At 40.5% G+C, this 18,673-nt stretch overlaps 2 protein-coding genes and 1 long non-coding RNA gene across 3 annotated transcripts; 2 read left to right on the top strand and 1 right to left on the bottom strand.

Annotated features, from left to right (window-relative positions):
* Positions 1 to 786: 786 nt before the first annotated feature.
* LOC134298073 (claudin-34-like) lies at positions 787 to 2,499 on the top strand. The gene has a single exon (XM_062977584.1). The coding sequence runs from the start codon at positions 1,425 to 1,427 to the stop codon at positions 2,322 to 2,324; it is 900 nt and encodes a 299-aa protein (XP_062833654.1). The 5' UTR covers positions 787 to 1,424; the 3' UTR covers positions 2,325 to 2,499.
* A 3,013-nt stretch (positions 2,500 to 5,512) lies between these two features.
* LOC134297513 (uncharacterized) lies at positions 5,513 to 7,888 on the bottom strand. Its single transcript, XR_010004283.1, has 2 exons — positions 7,822 to 7,888; positions 5,513 to 6,865 (listed from the first exon to the last, which is right to left on the bottom strand). It is a non-coding gene; the product is annotated as an uncharacterized LOC134297513 (long non-coding RNA).
* Positions 7,889 to 7,930: 42 nt separating this feature from the next.
* On the top strand, positions 7,931 to 15,659 carry tceanc (transcription elongation factor A N-terminal and central domain containing). Its single transcript, XM_003218856.4, has 2 exons — positions 7,931 to 8,053; positions 12,415 to 15,659. Exon 2 carries the CDS (start codon positions 12,423 to 12,425, stop codon positions 13,473 to 13,475), a length of 1,053 nt encoding a protein of 350 aa, XP_003218904.2. The 5' UTR covers positions 7,931 to 8,053; positions 12,415 to 12,422; the 3' UTR covers positions 13,476 to 15,659.
* Positions 15,660 to 18,673: the final 3,014 nt, after the last annotated feature.

Raw genomic sequence — 18,673 nt, 5'->3', positions numbered from 1 at the left:
TTCTTCTTCTTCTTCTTCTTCTTCTTCTTCTTCTTATTATTATTATTATCATCATCATCATCATCATCATTATGCAATAGTGTAATAAAATTGTGTTCTTTATATAAAACGGCAAAATCATGGTTTGCTTCTTGAACAACATTTTTGGGGGAATATTTTCAGGCAGTGACACAGTGTTTGATTATCTGGATTATATAGCAGTGTAGAAGGGGCCCAAGAGAATGTGACTTACTCAGGATAACAATTACAAATAATTACGTTTAAAAGGCGGAGGGAGGGTGTCCATACCGTTCTCTGAGGCAGAGTGGGACTTACTAAGCAATCCAGCAGATGAGAAGACAACCTTTGGTGACTGAGGCCTTCCAGCCCTTAAGCCATGATGCTCTTTTTGGGAAATTCACTGTGGATCGGGGCAGGATATAAACTGCATTGGATAATCCAGAACATTGGGTAAATGAATGTTGGATAAGTGAGATCTACTGTACATGGGACAGCTACATTTGTTTCTGATTTTTTATCTACTGTTAAAGAGACATGGGAGCTGGTTAGGATATTTGAACTTCAGGTGTGCACATTATCTATGTGAAACTACCAAGAGATGTTCACTTATGCAATAATGATCTCTCTGCTCCCTATAAAACACACACTTCAAGTTTTAGTTGAAAATGTGAAACTAATTCATACTGGAAAAGATTTTGCACTGTTGTTTTAGATCTGACATGGGCCTGGAGCAACCATGAAGCAATACACCAAACTAGGGCACCTGTGCTGTTAAACTACCATTCCCATCCATCCCTCCTTGTCTGCCTGGTGTTAAGGGAGTCCTACTCCTAAATGTCTGGGGACCAGGAGCCCCCACCCCTGCAAAGGCCCCAATGTCCAGGGCAGAATCTGCCTTTGATCTTTTGATACCAAGTTTTTCAGTTATGGACAACATTCTAAACGGTTTCAGAACTTGAAAGAGCAGTTTCCACGGCACCCCGTTCAAAGATCACCACTGTTCAGGTGCATCTTGGATGATCTGACCAAGCCAGATTCAGTCCTTGAGTCTCGAAGAGAGAGAACCATATTCTGGTCTTCGTCTTCAGAGATCACCAGCCATATTCAAGTCTTGTGATTCAGGTCAGAAACTCATTTGAAAGAGCTGGAGAGCTATTCTTTGTTGATATCTGTCCCCTGTTGAATCCCATCCATCACAGGTCTGGTCCCCATTCCTTGGCCTGCCTTGTGACTGACCAGGAGTGCTTCTGTCTTGTCTGGATCACACCTCATTTTCTTTGCCCTCATCCAGTCCATTCCTGCCAACAGAAGATTTAATCTTGACATGTGTTACAGCAGGCTACCCAATTCTGTGGGTCAAGTAGGGCATGGGGCCATTTGTCATAGAAAACATTTTTTAAAAAAAAAAACAGAAGGGTTTAACTATGTATCACAATTTTGCTGAAACAGAGGGGAGGTTCCCATGTGAGATAACGTGCATGTGCCTAACTCCTAACTCTTGTTTCATTATCCACAGATTTCTCAGCATGGAGAAGTGGCTAAGACAGAAAATGGGCTTGGCAGAAGGCAACTTCCCAGACGCAGCCCGGCTTGTTCATCTTGCTTACATCCGTCTGATTGCCTTCATCTTTATGGCGATCGGCTGGGCCCTGTGCCTTATGGCAACAGGAGGGGAGGAATGGCGGGTATGGGATCCCAGGCCTGGCACCGGTATGGAGAAGATGTGGATCGGCATCTGGGGAGTTTGTTTTGTGGGACCTCCTCCTCCAGACAAGCCCAAGGTGATGCAATGCCTGGAATTCCAGGATGAACATTTTTCCCTCCCAACGGAGATTTTCATTGCCCAGGACCTGATGCCTTTAGCTAGTATCCTTGCCTCCTTAGCTCTAGCTTTCGTTTCTTTTACTTTGTGGAACCTTTACCACAAAGGAAGACCAAAAAACTTTTTGCTTATTTTTTTGTGGGTTGGGGGAATTCTCAGTTTACTTTCAGGTGCCGTCAGTCTTATCCCACTTTTGTGGAATATGCACTCTGTAATAGTAAATGAAGGGATTGTATTCCCTGAATCTTTTCATTTGCCTTATCTTCCTAATGAGCAGAATATTGGTTTTGCCATTTATGCGGGGATTGTTGCTTCAGGGTTCCAACTAACAAGTTCAATCCTTATTCTTAGTGAGAAATGTTGCTTTAAGTCCAATAGAGTTCATCCAATAGTTATGGTCATGCCGCAGCAGTCCAGCTCTGACACTGAACCCTGTCCCAAGTGCGGATCAGCCTTATCTCTTCAAAAATACACATCTGGAGAACAGCTTTTTAATATTTAAAAGGCATATATGCATGGATATAAATATTTTAAACAGTAGCTGTTTTTCTTGTGTGTTGATACCAAAAATTACAATCAGCTGCTTCTCTTTTCACTTTTGTTCTAAATATGTTTAAATGTAGAATGAATGGATTACAACTCAAGATATTAAAAATTAATTGTGACTTTGTTTTGAACTCTGCATCTGTATTGACCTTAATCTTGCATCTCAAAAGACAACTGGTTTAACTCAGATGGATAAATATAAGTATTAGAGAACAAAAGAACTTCAGTGGAGCTCTTCAGGATGCCCTGCAGAGTTCTATTAGCAACTTCAGAATACAGGTAGTCCCCTAGTAACAAACAAGACAGGTTGTGTAGGTTTGTTCTTAAGCTGAATTTGCCAGAACAGGTACTTTTTTAAGCATAGCTCCAGCCAAGTATATATCTCTTTTAGTTTTGGATAGCATAGGGAAGGGTTAACATCCCTGTGGGGTTTGTTTTGCTGTCTGTGCCCCTATTTAGAAGATTTAACTTCACTTTCTGTCCCTGTGATATTTGGGTTTTGAAAATTTTATCTTATTGTGGAAACAAGGGTTGGTGATAAAGCTTCAGTGGAGACACCTTTCCCCACGCTTTCAGGGGTGAATTTCCCTTCCTAGGGGTAAATTTCTCTTACTTCCTGTTGTCTCACCCGCATTCTTAACTAGGAGTCTTAACTTTTTTAAATTTAACTGCCAGGAATCCAGGAGTTGTCGTTTCACAATGTCTTTCGCCTTCTCTTCCCAAAAGTAGTGGTGCCCCACCAAACTGCAAACCCCCTGATTTTGTAGCATTGAGTCCTGGCCCTTAAAGTGGGGTCAAATCAGCACTCTCTGGCAAGGGCCTTGTAAAACTACAACTCCTCTGATTCCAGAAGTGGTGCCGAGTTATATTAATTGTTCAGATGAATCCTGTAAAAGGAGATTTTGCTATTCTGTACTGTAGAATGAACTCAGTTTGACACCACTTTTAAGCGCCATGGCTCAATGCTAGGGAATCATGGGAGTTCTAGCTTTACAAGGGCTTCAGGCTTCTCCGTGAATTATTAATGATGCCTCACCAAACTACAACTCCCATAACTCCATATCTTTGAACTGTGTCGGTAATTTGCATTCATTCTATAGTGTAGAAGCTCTCTTTGGATGTATCATTTCAGTTACCACTGGTGATTCTGATTAAATCTTGAGGATAACATTTCTTCAAGATTGATGGCTTTGGCTGCATCTACACTGTAGAACAGATGCAATTTGACACCACTTTACTTCCCGTGGCTCAATACTAGGTAATTGTGGGGGTTGCGATTTGACAAGGTCTCTGCCAAAGACTCTGGGTGCCTCAACAAACTATCATTCCCATGATTCTATACCACTGAACCATGGCAGTTGTAGTAGTATCAAACAGTGTATTTTGGACCCCAGGTATAAATTTCCCATTTCAGATGGCCCACTGGCACCCTCTGCTGGCGGCTGGAGTGAAAGGCAGCCAAGAGCGGTGCCTGCACACCTCCCTTTTTGTCCAAATTTTCATTGAAAACATCTGAAAGCAGAACATCCACAATGACTGCTTGTGGGCATAATAAAGTACACGTTGAGCATCCCTTATCCAGAAGTCCAAAATGATCCCCATGAATGGCTGAAGGGGAAACACTTTGGCTTTACAATGTGCACAAATGTACAGAAAATTACTAAAACAAAAATTGTGTATGAAATTACCTAAGCAGCCTATGAATATACAGTACAAGGTGTTTCGAAAACCTGCATGAATTTTGGGTTTGCAATGTAGATATCATCAAGATATCTCATATATATGCAAATATATCAAAATCTTCAGAAAACGGAAAACACTTCTGATCGCCTGCATTTTGGGTAAGGGATACTCAACCTGTACTGTAAAAGATTGACACGTAGATGTTATAAGAGGAGTGGGCAAACCTGGGCCCTCCAGGAGTTTTGGACTTCAACTCCCACAATTTCTAACAGCCAGTAGTAATTGTGAGAGTTACGTCTGAAACTCCTGGAGGGCCCAAGTTTGCACATACCTGTGTTATAAATAGGCTTTCGACCAACGTCTAGCTGTTTGGGAGTAGCTTTAAAAGTTCTATTATAAGGTGTAGTGTAATCATCACATATCAGTAAGGGCCCATCTACACTGACCATTTAATGCAGTTTGAACTACAGGGCAAGACAACAAACACTCGCAAAAGTGCATGAAAGAAACCCCTTAATGTGAGCAATGCTTTGTGGTTTGTGTAAATTGATTCCAGAATTTCCCCTGTAATCATCTGCACAACGAAACCACTTTCTTCAATATCAGTTTGAAACAGCATTACATATTATTCCAACATTTCTGGGAACATAATGACTTGTTCAAAATCTATCTTTGTTGTTCAAATCATCAATAAATGGAAACCATTTTCAACATACGGGGCCCTTTCCACACTGCTATACAAAATCCCAATTGAACTGGATTATATGGCAGTGTGGACTCAGATAACCCAGTTCAAAGCCGATATTGCGGATTATCTGCCTTGATATTCTGAGTCATATGGCTCTGTGGAAGGGTCCTTGATTTCTCCGTTGACATACTTTATGTTCATGGTCAGTTTCTCTTTTTTGTGTGGAAATAAATTTGTATTTATATTTTTAAAAAAGACAATTTAAAAAACTCAAACAATTAAAATAGGGAAAAATAAGGGAAAGATGGCAAACATCACAAGATATAGCATGTGAGTTTTTGGTTTCTTTTTTCATCATGTCAGAAGCAACTTGAGAACATACCGCAAGTCACTTCTGGTGTGAGAGAATTGGCCATCTACAAAGACGTTGCCCAGGGGATGCCCAGATGTGTTACCATCCTGCTGGGAGGCTTCTTTCATATCCCCACAAGCTAGAGCTGACAGACGGGAGCTCACCCCATCTTGTGGATTCGAACCGGCAACCTTCATGTCAGCAACCCAACCTTCAGGTCAGCAGTTCAGCCGGCACAAGGGTTTAAGCCATTGTGCCATCGCAATGTAAGTATGTAAGTTATGGAGCCATTTAGTTAAATAGTTCTATACACGAGTCTATTTTTTCCTCAAAGACACAGAGGGGGAGGGAGTATTGTCATACATAATTTTTTAGTATAGGGAGGAAGTCAAGTAAAAGAAAAAAAGTTCCAACAATGACATCTTCTCTAATAATTTATCATAATAATTTTATTCTTATATCCCGCCCCATCTCCCCGAAGGGACTCGGGGCGACTTACATGGGGCCAAGTCCAGTCAACAACAATAAAATAACACCATAAAACAAATTAAAAACAATGAAAACCAGTCATAAAAATTCACCTATAAGGACAAAAGATAAAATCTAGATAAAATCAGGAGAAACCTGGCCAAAGTGCTAATTACATCTAAATCATCAGGAGGGGGTGGATTGTCCAAATTGTCGTCACCTTCAAGGTGCTGGAAGAGGCATAAACGCGGGACTATAATTGGAAAAAAACAACTGATCGGACTTACCAAATCAGTTATCGAAGGCCTGCTGGAAGAGCCATGTTTTCAGGCTCTTCCGGAATGAGAGGAGGGTAGGGGCCTGCCTGATCTCCCTGGGGAGCGAGTTCCAAAGCCGGGGGGCCACGACGGAGAAGGCCCTCTCCCTCGTCCCCACCAACCGCGCCTGCGAGGGTGGTGGGAGCGAGAGGAGGGCCTCCCCCGACGAGCGAAGGGATCGTGCAGGTTCGTAGGGGGAAATACGGTCACGAAGGTAGGTGGGTCCCAAACCGTTTAGGGCTTTGTAGGTAATAACCTGCACCTTGAATTGGGCTCAGAAAATAAATGGCAGCCAATGGAGCTCTTTGAACGGGGGGGGGGGGGGGGTAGAACTCTAACAAGAGTAACTAATTATCCTTCAGGATCCACAATGATTTATCTTCTTTATGTTGTTCTTTTTTCATTCTCTTCCAATGCTGCATAGTGTTCCTTCTCCTTATTTGATCAATTAACTAATTCAAAAAAAAATTCTACTCTTGATGACATCCAATTATATACATATTTTAAAGTTAATTTCTTTTGTTAGATTAGTGATTATAATTCAAGTTCCATTCTTTCAAATGTGCTTGCCCGGGATGAAAAATGTATTTCTGGAAGAAGTCAGCAATTTAAACTGCAATAGTATAGGAGGGAACATCATACCACACCCAATATCTGGAAGATAATGCAGATCTAAGAAAAGCTACCTTTTGGGTTGCAAATCCCAAAATCCTGGTTGGATGGTTCTGTGATGTGATGACCCAAAAGTAATTTTTTCCAAAATCTGCAAATATTTTCTGTACTTATTTATTTATGTGAAACTTGTCCAGAGAACTGGATTCTAGAATCAGTCATGGCTGCAAGCTCTGTGTAAAAATAAAATTTCAAAGTAGTGAATAATGAAGTGGATTCAAAGTGTATAGTTCTTGAAAGGATGAAAAGTCAAAATGCAGAGCAGTATTTGTCTTGGGGAGTTCCTGGATCACAGCTCAATTCTCATTCACTTTGCCCTGTATTAACCAGAGTATAAAGAACATATTAATATCTTGTAGACTTCACCCTGATTTAACAAATGATTATTTTATGCGTGGTGTTGTTGAGAAGACTAATCTGGGGTGGAGGGATGCCATCATAGCATTATATATTCAAACAAAAGCAAGAGAAAGAATGTCTATTTAGACTTAGTCTTGTTTAGCTCCTTCCTTGCAAACTTTTAAACAGAGGTTGGATGGCCATCTGTCAGGGGTACTTTGATTGCGCTTTTGCTGCATTGCTGGGGGTTGGCTTAGATGGCTTACGTGGTCTCTTCCAACTCTTATGATTCTATATGAATATATAAACCCTTGCATAGTTTCTGACAGACCTCACAACCCGTGAGAATGCCCGCCACAGATGCAGGCGAAACGTCAGGTGAGTGCTTCTGGAACATGGCCATACAGCCCGGAAAACTGTTGTAGTTGTACAGGGTCCCCGATGGCGAAGTATGTTAAAGCGCTGAGCTGCTGAACTTGCAGACCGAAAGGTCCCAGGTTCAAATCCCGGGAGCGGAGTGAGCGCCCGCTATTAGCTCCAGCTTCTGCCAACCTAGCAGTTCGAAAACATGCCAATGTGAGTAGATCAATAGGTACCGCTCCGTCGGGAAGGTAACGGCGCTCCATGCAGTCATGCCGGCCACATGACCTTGGAGGTGTCTACGGACGACGCCGGCTCTTCGGCTTAGAAATGGAGATGAGCACCAACCCCTAGAGTCAGACATGACTGGACTTAACGTCAGGGGAAAACCTTTACCTTTTACCTTTGGCCAATTCTTCCAGAGTGCTGGTGCCTCGCCAAACTACAGCTCCCAAGATTTCCCTAGCATTGAGCCATAGCAGTTAAAGCGGTGTCAGGCCGCAGTTTGTACAATGTGGATAATCTCTCACTAAACTTTCAAAAACTTTTTTTTATTTCCAAAGGGAAAGTATACCATTTCTAGATGATATCGGTACAGTTGTACTGCGACTCGCTCCAGCGCAATTGCAAGGACACAGCAGAAGCGGCTGCGCAAACACAGCCCACGCCGCGCATGCTCATATTGTCCAACGAATTGTAAAAGGCCTTTCCAACCCACGCATGCGTGCTAGAAGACCGGGCGGAAGGGGGTCGGGGCCGCCGAGGGTGAACCCAAATGCTTCCTTAGGAAGTTCCGCAGCGATAAGGTGACTTGTACTTTTTGGGGAAAAGTGACTTTGGGATTACATTTCGAATAATTATACGTATGTGTTGTTGGAGGCTTTCATGGCCGGAATCACTCGGTTGCTGTGAGTTTTCCGGGCTGTATTGCCATGTTCGAGAACCATTCTCTCCTGACGTTTCGCCCTCATCTGTTTATATATCTGTGGAAGGTCCAGGGTGGGGCAAAGAACTCATGCCTGTTGAAAGCAAGTGTGGATATTGTAATTAGCCACCTTGATTAGCACTGAATGGCCTTGCAGCTTCACAGCCTGGCTGATTCCTGTCTGGGGGAATCCTTTGTTGGGAGGTGTTAGCTGGCCCTGATTGTTTCATGGCTTGCATTCCCCTGTTCTCAGAGTGCGGTTCTTTATTTTCTGTCCTGATTTTTTAAAATACTGGTAGGCAGGTCTTGTTCATTTTCAACCACCATGTCAAAGAAGCCATTGAAATCCACACATGTGGACAATTTCAACAGAAAGCAGGAAACCATGAAAATGAACAACATCTGGCTACCGGTATTAAAAATTCTAGAATCAGGACAGTAAATGAAGAACCCCTCTCTGTAAACTGGGGGATTCCAGACAGGAAACAATCAGGACCACTAACACCTCCCAACAAAGGATTCCCCCAAGCACGAAGCAGCCAGGCCTTGAAGCTGCTAGGCTTTTCAATGCTAATCAAGGTGATTAATTGTAACATTCACACTTGCCTCCAACAGACAAGAGTTATTTCTCCTACCCTGGACCTTCCACAGATATATAAACATCCCTTACTTAGTTTCTAATCTACCTCACAACCTCTGAGGATGCCTGCCATAGATGTGGGCAAAATGTCAGGAGAGAATGCTTCTGGAACATGGTCATACAGCCCGGGAAACTCACAGTTGACCTTCTAACAGGGTTTTCTTGGCAATATTGGTGCAGAAGAGGTTTGCCATTGCCTTCCCCTTAGGCTGAGAGAGTGATTTACCCAAAGTCCATGGTCAGAAGGGGATTTCAACCCTGGTCTTTGAGTATTTGTATCAAAATCCATGGATGCTCAAGTCCCATTATATATAGTGATGTAGTCAAATCTTGGTCCTTCCATTAAAAAATGATAAAATCAAGGTTTGGTTTATATATTTTTTGAGAAAACAGTTTCAAACCAATGGTTGTATCTGTGGATAAAAAATTCATGGAATACGGAAGGCTGACTGTACTCCAAAGCTCAGTCTTAGTAGACCTCAAGCTGAACATGAGTCAGCAATGTGATGCAGCAGCTATAAAGGCCAGTCCAATTCTAGGCTGCATCAAAGGAGTATCGTGTTGAGATCAAGGGATGTCAGTCCCCCTTTATTCTGCTTTGGTCAGACCTCACCTGGAATAACTCTGTGTCCAGTTCTGGGCACCGCAATTCAAGGTTATTAAAATTTTTCCAGAGAAGGGCAACCAGAATGATCAAAGGTTTGGAAACCAAGTCCTGTGAATAATGAATAAGGGAGCTAGGTTTGTTTAGCTTGGAGAAAAGGCTGAGTCCTCACATTATCTGCTTTGAACTGGGATATATGCCAGTGTGGACTCAGGGCCCTTCCACACAGCTATATAACCCAGAATATCATGGCAGATAATCTACAATATCTGCTTCAAACTGGGTTATCTGAGTCCACACTGCCATATAATCCAGTTCAAAGCAGATAATGTGGGATGTTATATAGCTGTGTGGAAGGGGCCTCAAATATTCCAGTTCAAAGCAGATCTTGTGGGTTATTCTGCCTTGATATTCTGGGTTATATGGCTATGTGGAAAGGCCCTGAGAGAGGACATGAGAGCCATGTCTGAAAAGATGTCTCACAGAGGAGGGGGCAGGCTTGTTTTCTACTGGTCTGGAGATGAAGACATGGAGCAATGAGTTCAAATTGCAGGGGGGGGAATTCTGCCAAAACATTTGGAAGAACTTCATGACGGTAAGAACTGTTCAATAGTGGAATATTTTGCTTTGGAGCATTTATAGAGTCTCCTTTTCTGGAAATTTTAAAGCAGATGCTGCATTTTCCTTATCGCAGGAGGTTGGAATGGATAGCCCTCGTGGCCTCTTCCAATTCTGTGACTCTGTATGTGGGATAGCCATATTAACCATGAAACAAAATCCCAAATCGACCTTGTGGAGATAACTTTTATTATGTTAACTAGAAGGTGCAAAAATTATTATGTTAACTTTTGAACCACCCTGGCTCAAACATAGATTGATAAATAAAATTGTGTGAAGACAGATACTAGAGTCACAGGTCTACATTTTACTTGTTTGAGATGTTACAGAAAAAGCAAGTTGTGCAGACAAGACCAGGTTCTGTTTGCCCTCCAAAAACAAAGCAACAAAAGTAATAAAGCAAGGTATTCAAACTTCAATTCTCTCGCTGTTAATAGTGCATTTGAGGACTCAGTACTGATTCGTATTATGTCCTCCTTTGAGTACCCTGTGTTTGGTACCAGCAGTCTTACTTTTGGTCCATATGATAAATCAAGAACTTCAGCCTTGCAAATACATTGGATCTCAAGAAACTCTAGGATGTCAAAGTATTGAGGGATAATTGTTTTTTTTCCTTTAAAAGTTTTCTATAGGTAATCTGTTATCATTTTGCTAAATGTTATTATGCTAATTCATGGAAACAGGAGCTCAAATCTGAAAATTGGAGTGATAACAGCCTGATATCATTTGGCCATGCCAAGATTCCTTATTTATGTACATGACTCCATAAGCATGTTTGGTGGTGGTTATTTTAATTTTGGTATCATTTGGTTTGTATCTGTACATCTTGCCTTTGCTCCATAGGGGATCATGGTATCACACATCCCTTTGGATGTTTGGATATACAGTAGAGTCTCACTTATCCAACATAAACGGGCTGGCAGAACGTTGGATAAGTGAATATGTTGGATAATAAGGAGAGATTAAGAAAAAGCCTATTAAACATCAAAATAAGTTATGATTTTACAAATTAAGCACCAAAACATCATGTTATACAACAAATTTGACAGAAAAAGTAGTTCATTACACATTAATGCTATGTAGTAATTACTGTATTTACGAATTTAGCACCAAAATATCACAATGCATTGAAAACATTGACTACAAAAATGCGTTGGATAATCCAGAACATTGGATAAGTGAGACTCTACTGTACTTTAATAATTTTTCTCTCCAGTCCTTTAGTATTAGCTCTTTTCCCCCCAAATGGCCAAGCTATCTAATAGCATTCAGGGAGGAAGCAGTGAATACTTTGTTAGGAAATGGAGGGTTACATTTGGATATCTAGAAAGAAAGATAAAAATAGATTAAAGTAGTCGCAAGTGGAATTTATTAATCTAGGATAAGGATAGAGGTTTTTTTTTTTTTTGAGATGTTAGTTTCACACCGGGTGGTGTTGGAAGTCATGGGTGATGGTTCACTGGTGGGGGATTTGGGAGAATTACATACCTGTATTATGTGTATTTTATTATCTTTAGATTTTTTTTTGTATTCTGTATGCCATTAACATACTCAATAAAAACCTATTTTAAAAACCCAATGAAAAACTACAGCCCTCTTGTACTTTTCTGTATAAATTGGGTTGGGCAATTGTGGTTTGTTCAGAGGCTAGTTCTTTAGAACTATGTGAATTGGCTAAAATGGCCTCACCCATCCAGAACAAGAGGAAAAAACAATTTTAGTCTGGAAAAAGGGTTGTTTTAAATGCCCAGCCATTAACCATAGGGTAGGCTGCAATCTTTTAAAAGGATGTCACCAGTGCTAGATTCTTCCAGAAAGGTGCAATTTTTTTGGTCGGAAAAAAAGCACAGATCTGGGAGTTTGGAGGGATTAAGGGCTAAAAACAGCTTGGAGAGCTACACTCCTAGCCAAGTTCCCACTATCAGGTAAAATTGATTGCTGGTTGTAGTTTTGTATAGCCTTCAAACAGCTGCAAAATGTCTTGCTTTGCGAGAATTAAGTATCCTGTGCTTAAGAGACACCATAGGAAATGTTTATGTACCCTACAATCGTGTAATGTGCAGACCATTTCTTTTTACTTAGAACTACATTATCATACATTATCTGATTTACTTAGTCATTCTACATAGGTTACAGCATTACTAATTTTGTTTTATGTAATTAAAATAATTATTCCCTACTCCTAGGGCATGACAATAAGTATCAAGAAAACATATGACATTCCAAAATAAGTTTATTGAATGTTGGATGGGATATTTATTGAAAATGCATCTATTCATCCAGAAAAATGATCTCAATTTGATTACATTTGTTGTGCTTGTATTAATTTACAAGCATAAAGTGACTTCAGAAAAACATAATTCTTTCCATTTCTTTTCAGGATTTGAAATGTCTAATACAAAAGTTCTTACATCTAGAGCTGACTGTATAGAGAAGCTACTGTCAGAAAGAAAATATCAAGATATTGTGATTCATCTTACATATCTTGAAACGGCTGATATCACCATAGATGACTTGCAGGAGACCGATGTGGCCAAAGCTGTGTTCAGAGTCTCCCAGAATTGTCCCTCTGTGGTACTGAAAAAGAAGGCAAAGCACTTGCTCTCAAAGTGGAAAGCAATTTATAAAAAGCATTGCAGTCCATCAGTACAACTTCATTTGGGGTTATCTGAAAATGCAAATGAGGATTCTGGTCATATTCAAGTAGTCTCTGAAGATGTAAACTCTATTGGAAAATTGAACCAGCAGGACAAATTGTGTTCTGCCAGCCCCAGTCTGGCATCAGAAAGCCCTTCAAGTAATGCTAGCAGTTGTGTGCAGAAAGATAATACAACTCAACCAGATCTGGGAAACGGCAGTTCTGTTAGTGAAACAGGCCAACAGCATGGTCCCATTATGGCTGTGAGGGGTAAATGCACACAACTTCTTTTTGAAGCATTGACTGATTCCTCAACAAGTAATGAAGAAATTGCAAAGCACCACAAAACAGCTGAAGAAATTGAACAACACATTTTTGCACTTCATGCTGGCAATGATAGAAAGTACAAAAACAGCATCCGGAGCAAAGTCTCTAACTTAAAAAATCCTAAAAATTATCACTTAAAACATAGCCTGCATATTGGGGTTCTCAGTCCTCAGACGTTTGCTGGTATGTCTGCAGTGGAAATGGCGCATGATGAACTAAAGCAGCTTCGGGCTTCGTATACAAAATCAGCTGTTCAGGAACACCAGCTTCCCCAGAGGATCAGTGGTACACTTACAAATAAAATAAAATGTAGGCGCTGTGAAAAATTTAATTGCACTGTGACAGTGATAGCCAGGGGAGCTCTTTTCCTTCCTGGTTGGGTACGAAGCACAGATCCAGATGAACAAATGATGACTTACGTAATATGTAATGAATGTGGGGAGCAGTGGTACCACAACAGGTGGAATTGTTTATGACTATATCCTGCAATGATGGTGATTTCAGAAAAGAATAATTGGAATTATTAAAAAAGCAATTAATTGAATAAGAAAATATGTTCAAGCTCTATTAATGTTTGTCATGAATTCTGGAAAAAATGAATATGACAAAATAGTTACAGAACTACTGAAGAGAGTGGCCTAAATCCAATGGTTAAGCCCAATGTGTCTATTATGTTTGGAACTATTAGATTTATGCAAGAGTGTGACTCAGGCGACCCTCTAGGATCTAGACAAATTCTGTGAGTTGCATTCCATAATCTAGAATCCGTGTTGGGTCCTGAAACTTTTTAAGCGAAGAGCCAGTTCACGATCCCTCAGACTGTTGAGGAGCTGGACTAGTTTGGAAAAAACATGAACCAGTTCCTATGCACACTGCATATATATTATTTATAGTGCAAAAAAACAAAAAACAAATGGGAGAACAATGCAATATTTTAAATGAAGAACACTGTAGTAAGTCTTTTAAAATATCTATCCACAAAGTTTCATAATTATTTTGGAACAGTAGACAATTTTATTTGTCCAAGTGACACCGAGACACATTACCTTTAAAAATCTATTTTTAAAACTGTTATATCCAACAATTTTTCTGTTCTTTTATATCCATATTTTTAGTGAAAACTTTTCTGATAATTGATTTTAAATCCCACTAAAGTTCCAAAATCATTCAGTTTTCTCAAGACTTCTGTTCCGTTCAGTGGGTTTTCTAAAGTAAACACCAAATCATCTGCAAATTCTCACAATTTATAATTTTCCTTTTTAATCTCTATTCCAGAAATCCTTTCCTCATATCATATGTCCCTTAAAAGTACTTCGGGAACAAGTATAACTAGAAGTAGTGAGAATAGGCATTCTTGTCTAGTCACCTTCTGAATTTCACATGGCTTGGTTAAATTTCCATTTGCAACTACTTGTGCAGTCTGCCTAGTATAAATTGATTTTATCCATTTTATGAAATTCTCTCCTAAATCAATATGCCCCAGTACCTAAATGGCTAATTGAGATTATTATAAAAAATTCTTCATCTAAAAAGATCAAAGCCTCTTATTTTTCATTATGTCTTTCCACATATTCCAAAATATCCAATACATTCCTCACGTTGTCTCATAGTTGTCTTTTAGACAAAAAACCCAGATTGATCCTGATAAATAAACTGCTGAAGTATACGTTTCAGTCTTTTAGCCAGGATGGTTGTAAACAATTTATAGTCATTATTCAATGATGATAGTGTTTGATAATTCTGTGATAAGTTAAATAGTAGTCTTCTTTGGTATATCTCTCGGCAGCTGTAAGGAACTAATTTAAATGAATGTTTTCATATAGCTTGAAATCAGACCTCATGTTTTTCCCCCCTAAAGGGGCTTTAAAAATATTAAACTGGGAGTGTATCCTTGATAAACTGGGGAATGTCCTCTGTTGCCAAGGCAGTGAATTAGCCCTGGCAATGGGGATATTTACTCACCATTTTATCAGTTCAGTCTTGAGAGAAGGGAGTGAATTTGTTTGTCCTCAAAAACTTTGCCCCAATAGTCAAATCTTATTGATTATATGACTTTGTTGTTATCTTGGTCACCATACAATCCCTTACTGGTTAGGGTCATAGAAAAGACTAGTCAAAATGTGCCAAAAGTGCAAGAGAGGCAGGTCTCCTGTTCAATAGCCCCATTTTTTATCTTGAAAAAGTTGTGTGGGAAAACAGAGTGCTACTTAGTTCAGACATTGTTCCGTTTATCTTGCAAGAGGCCTGACAAACATCTTAGGAATGGTGCTAATCCAATGAACCCCATTACCCAACAACAAACCCTGGCAGAGATATTTTTTGGCATCAGAAATCTCACTGGAGACTCCAATGGCTTCAGTATGAACTGCTGGGAAGTTGGAGCTATTAGAGGTCAAATGATTAATAAACATGTTATTTAGGCCAGTGGTGCCAGAGTTTGTTGTCCTACATCCATCATTCCTGAATATGAGAGTCACAGCCCAACCATATCCGAGAATCAACATCAATGTGGTATGATTTGAATCTTCAAGCTTGAGCAATAATAATCATTACGGATCTGTTGTAGGAGAGCTTGTGCTTCTTAGCAACTCACACTGAGATATAGTAACCCAAAGCTTTTTTGACTTTGATCAAAATAAAAACCTTGTGTTGAGACAGCATTTTAATGGTATCCCATTCTTTCTAATAGCTAGTACCTATGATATGTATTTAACATTGTAAATACAGTCAGCCCTCCGTATTCACCACTTTCAGCCCTATAGATTGACAATACCCCTCCCCCCCATCCCAAAAGCAAACCTTAATGTTGTAAATTTTATATAAGGGATGCTATTTTACTACACCATTATATATAATGTGACTTGAACATCTGACTTTGGTATTCACGGGGAGTCCTGGAACCTAAGCCTAACTTTTTATTTCTCCTTATATGAATCTATTACAGTGAAAGAGAAACCAATTGAATAACAAAAATGATATTGGGGACAGCACAACGACAGCAACAAACAACAGGCCTACCTCTTCTATAAGAAGACTTACGTACATTTTATATTAATAGAATCATAGAGGGCCATCCAGTCCAAACTGATTCTTCCATGCAGAAACACAATCAAAGCACTCCCAAAAGATGGCCATCCAGCCTCTGCTTAAAAACCTCCAGAGAAAGAGGCTCCACCACACATTGGTCACTCTAGATCAGAAGGTCACAAGGCTGTAAATCAGATGTTCTCCCTAGTTTGGACCTGTCAGATTCTGTAGCCACATCACCAAATACTATTGCAGAGCTTCACTTACTAAAATGGAGATTATATTTTACGTTCCCTCGTATGCAATGGAATATAAGTTAATGTCCTCCAAAGTTCAGTACAATGATGCTGCAAAAGTCACCTTCTGTTCTTCTAGATGGGGAACCAACTGTCCTGTTCCTGATTCTTGACAGCTCTGGCTTCCTCCCACACCTTGGCAGCTTATTATCTTGGCCTCAGAAATGTCTGGGAAACATCTTCTGCGGTATAGCATTTCTTGTATAATTCTGCACACACAAAGCACTGTACTATGTATTTTTAAAAAAATCCAACATATTATTGTATCTTTGAAACTGAAGAGAAGTAGCATAAGCCTTCCTAGACTTAGGGTGCTCCTGCGCTGTGGAAGTAATGGCGCTTGATATGGTGTTAACCACCATAACTCAATGCTTTGAGATCCTGGGATTTGTAGCTTGATGAGGCACCAGACCTCTTTGGCAAAGAAAGCAGTTAAAATGGTTTCAAACTGCATCGATTCTGCAGTGCAGATACACCCGAAATCTACTTCCCCAGATGCCAGCCTTCGTAGATTTAAGTCTACTTCCTCCTACTTCTGTGGAAGAAAACCTTGGGGGGGGGGGGCATCTGCACTGTGGAATTAATGTGTTTTGACACCTCTTTAACTGCCATGGGATTTCTAGCTTTACAAAGGCCGTACAAAGCTCCTCCCAAATAGTATTGGTGCCCCAATAAACAACAACTTCGAGGATTCCATAGCGCTAAGCCATAGCAATTAAAGTGGTCTCAAACTGCATTAATTCTGGGTTGTTGTGAGTTTTTCGAGCTGTATGGTCATGTTCTAGTAGTATTCTCTCCTGATGTTTCACCTGCATCTATGGGAGCATCCTCAGAGGTTTGAGGTCTGTTTGAAATGATACAGGGGGTTTATATATCTGGAATGTCCAGGGTGGGAGAAAGAACTTTTGTCTGTGTGAGGCAAGAGTGAATGTTGGAGCTGGCCAGTTTGATCAGCACTGAAAAACCTTGCAGCTTCAAATCCTGGCTGTTGCTGCCTGGGGGGATCCTTTGGGAGGTGTTAACTGGCAATTGGTGGCAGCTTTGAATTCCCCAGTTTTTTGAGTGTTGCTCTTTATTTACTGTCCTGATTTTAGAGTTTTAAAATACTGGTGACCAGATTTTGTTCATTGTCATGGTTTCCTCCTTTCTGTTGAAATTGTCCACCTGCTTGTGGATTTCAATGGCTTCACTGTGTAGTCTGATATGGTGGTTGTGAGAGTGGTCCAACATTTCTGTGTTCTCCAATAATAGTCTGTGCCCAGGTTGGTTCATCAAGTGCTCTGCTATGGCTGACTTTTCTGGCTGAAATAGTCTGCAATGCCTTCCATGTTTCTTGATTTGTGTTTGGGTGCTGCGTTTGGGTCCCAAAACTGGGGAATTCCAAACTGCCATCAATCAAGTGCAAGTTAACCAAACAATTTAAGGCACCCAAACAAAGGATACCCCCAGGCTGCAACAGCCAGCTGCGAGGCTTTTCAATGCTAATCAAGGTGGCCAATTGCAACATTCACACATGCCTCAAACAAACAAGAGTTCAATGTGTTGTCGAAAGCTGTCATGGTTGGAATCATTGGGTTGCTGTGAGTTTTCCAGGCTGTATGGCTATGTTCCAGAAGCATTATCTCCTGATGCTTCCCCCACATCTATGGCTGGCATCCTCAGCAGTTGTGAGGTCTGTTGGAAACTAGGCAAATGGGGTTTATATATCTGTGGAATAATGTCCAGGGTGGGAGAAAGACCTCTTGTCTGTTGGAGGCAAGAGTGAATGTTGCAATTGGCCACCTTGATTAGCATTGTATAGTTTTTCAGCTTCAAGGTCTGGCTGCTTACTGCCTGGGGGAATCCTTTGTTGGGAGGTGTTAGCTGCCTGGCACTGATTGTTTCATGTCTAGAATTTCTGTTTTTCTGAATGGTGTTCTTTATTTACTGTCCTGACAAGAGTTCTTTCTCCCACCCTGGACATTATTCCATAGATATGTAAAGCCCTCTGCCTCATTTTCAACAGACCTCACAACCTCTGAGGATGCCTGCCATAGATGCAGGCGAAACGTCAGGAGAGAATGCTACTGGCACATGGCCATACAGCCCGGAAAACTCACAGCAATCCTGTGATTTCGGCCGTGAAAGCCTTCGACAACACAATAATAATAATAATAATAATAATAATAATAATAATAATAATAATAATAATTTTATTTATAGGCCGCCTTATGTGGATTAGTTCTACCGTAGATGCAGGCTCAGTATCAAGGCGCTGCCAAATCCTGATCTACCAGAGGCTGATGAGAAAGAGAGCGCCGTCCAGAAAGTGAGCCCGAGGGAAGCCCCGCCCCTCGGCCCCAGCCTTCCCT

Source organism: Anolis carolinensis, chromosome 3 (genome assembly GCF_035594765.1).
Source record: "Anolis carolinensis isolate JA03-04 chromosome 3, rAnoCar3.1.pri, whole genome shotgun sequence".
NCBI classification, from domain to species: domain Eukaryota; kingdom Metazoa; phylum Chordata; class Lepidosauria; order Squamata; family Dactyloidae; genus Anolis; species Anolis carolinensis.
Note: the sequence above shows the minus strand (reverse complement) of the source record. Positions and strands in the feature narration are given on the sequence as shown.

What these genes read in the sequence shown, in the direction of transcription:
- LOC134298073 (XM_062977584.1), top strand. Translation starts at nt 1,425, where the DNA reads ATGTATCACAATTTTGCTGAAACAGAGGGGAGGTTCCCATGTGAGATA.
- tceanc (XM_003218856.4), top strand. Translation starts at nt 12,423, where the DNA reads ATGTCTAATACAAAAGTTCTTACATCTAGAGCTGACTGTATAGAGAAG.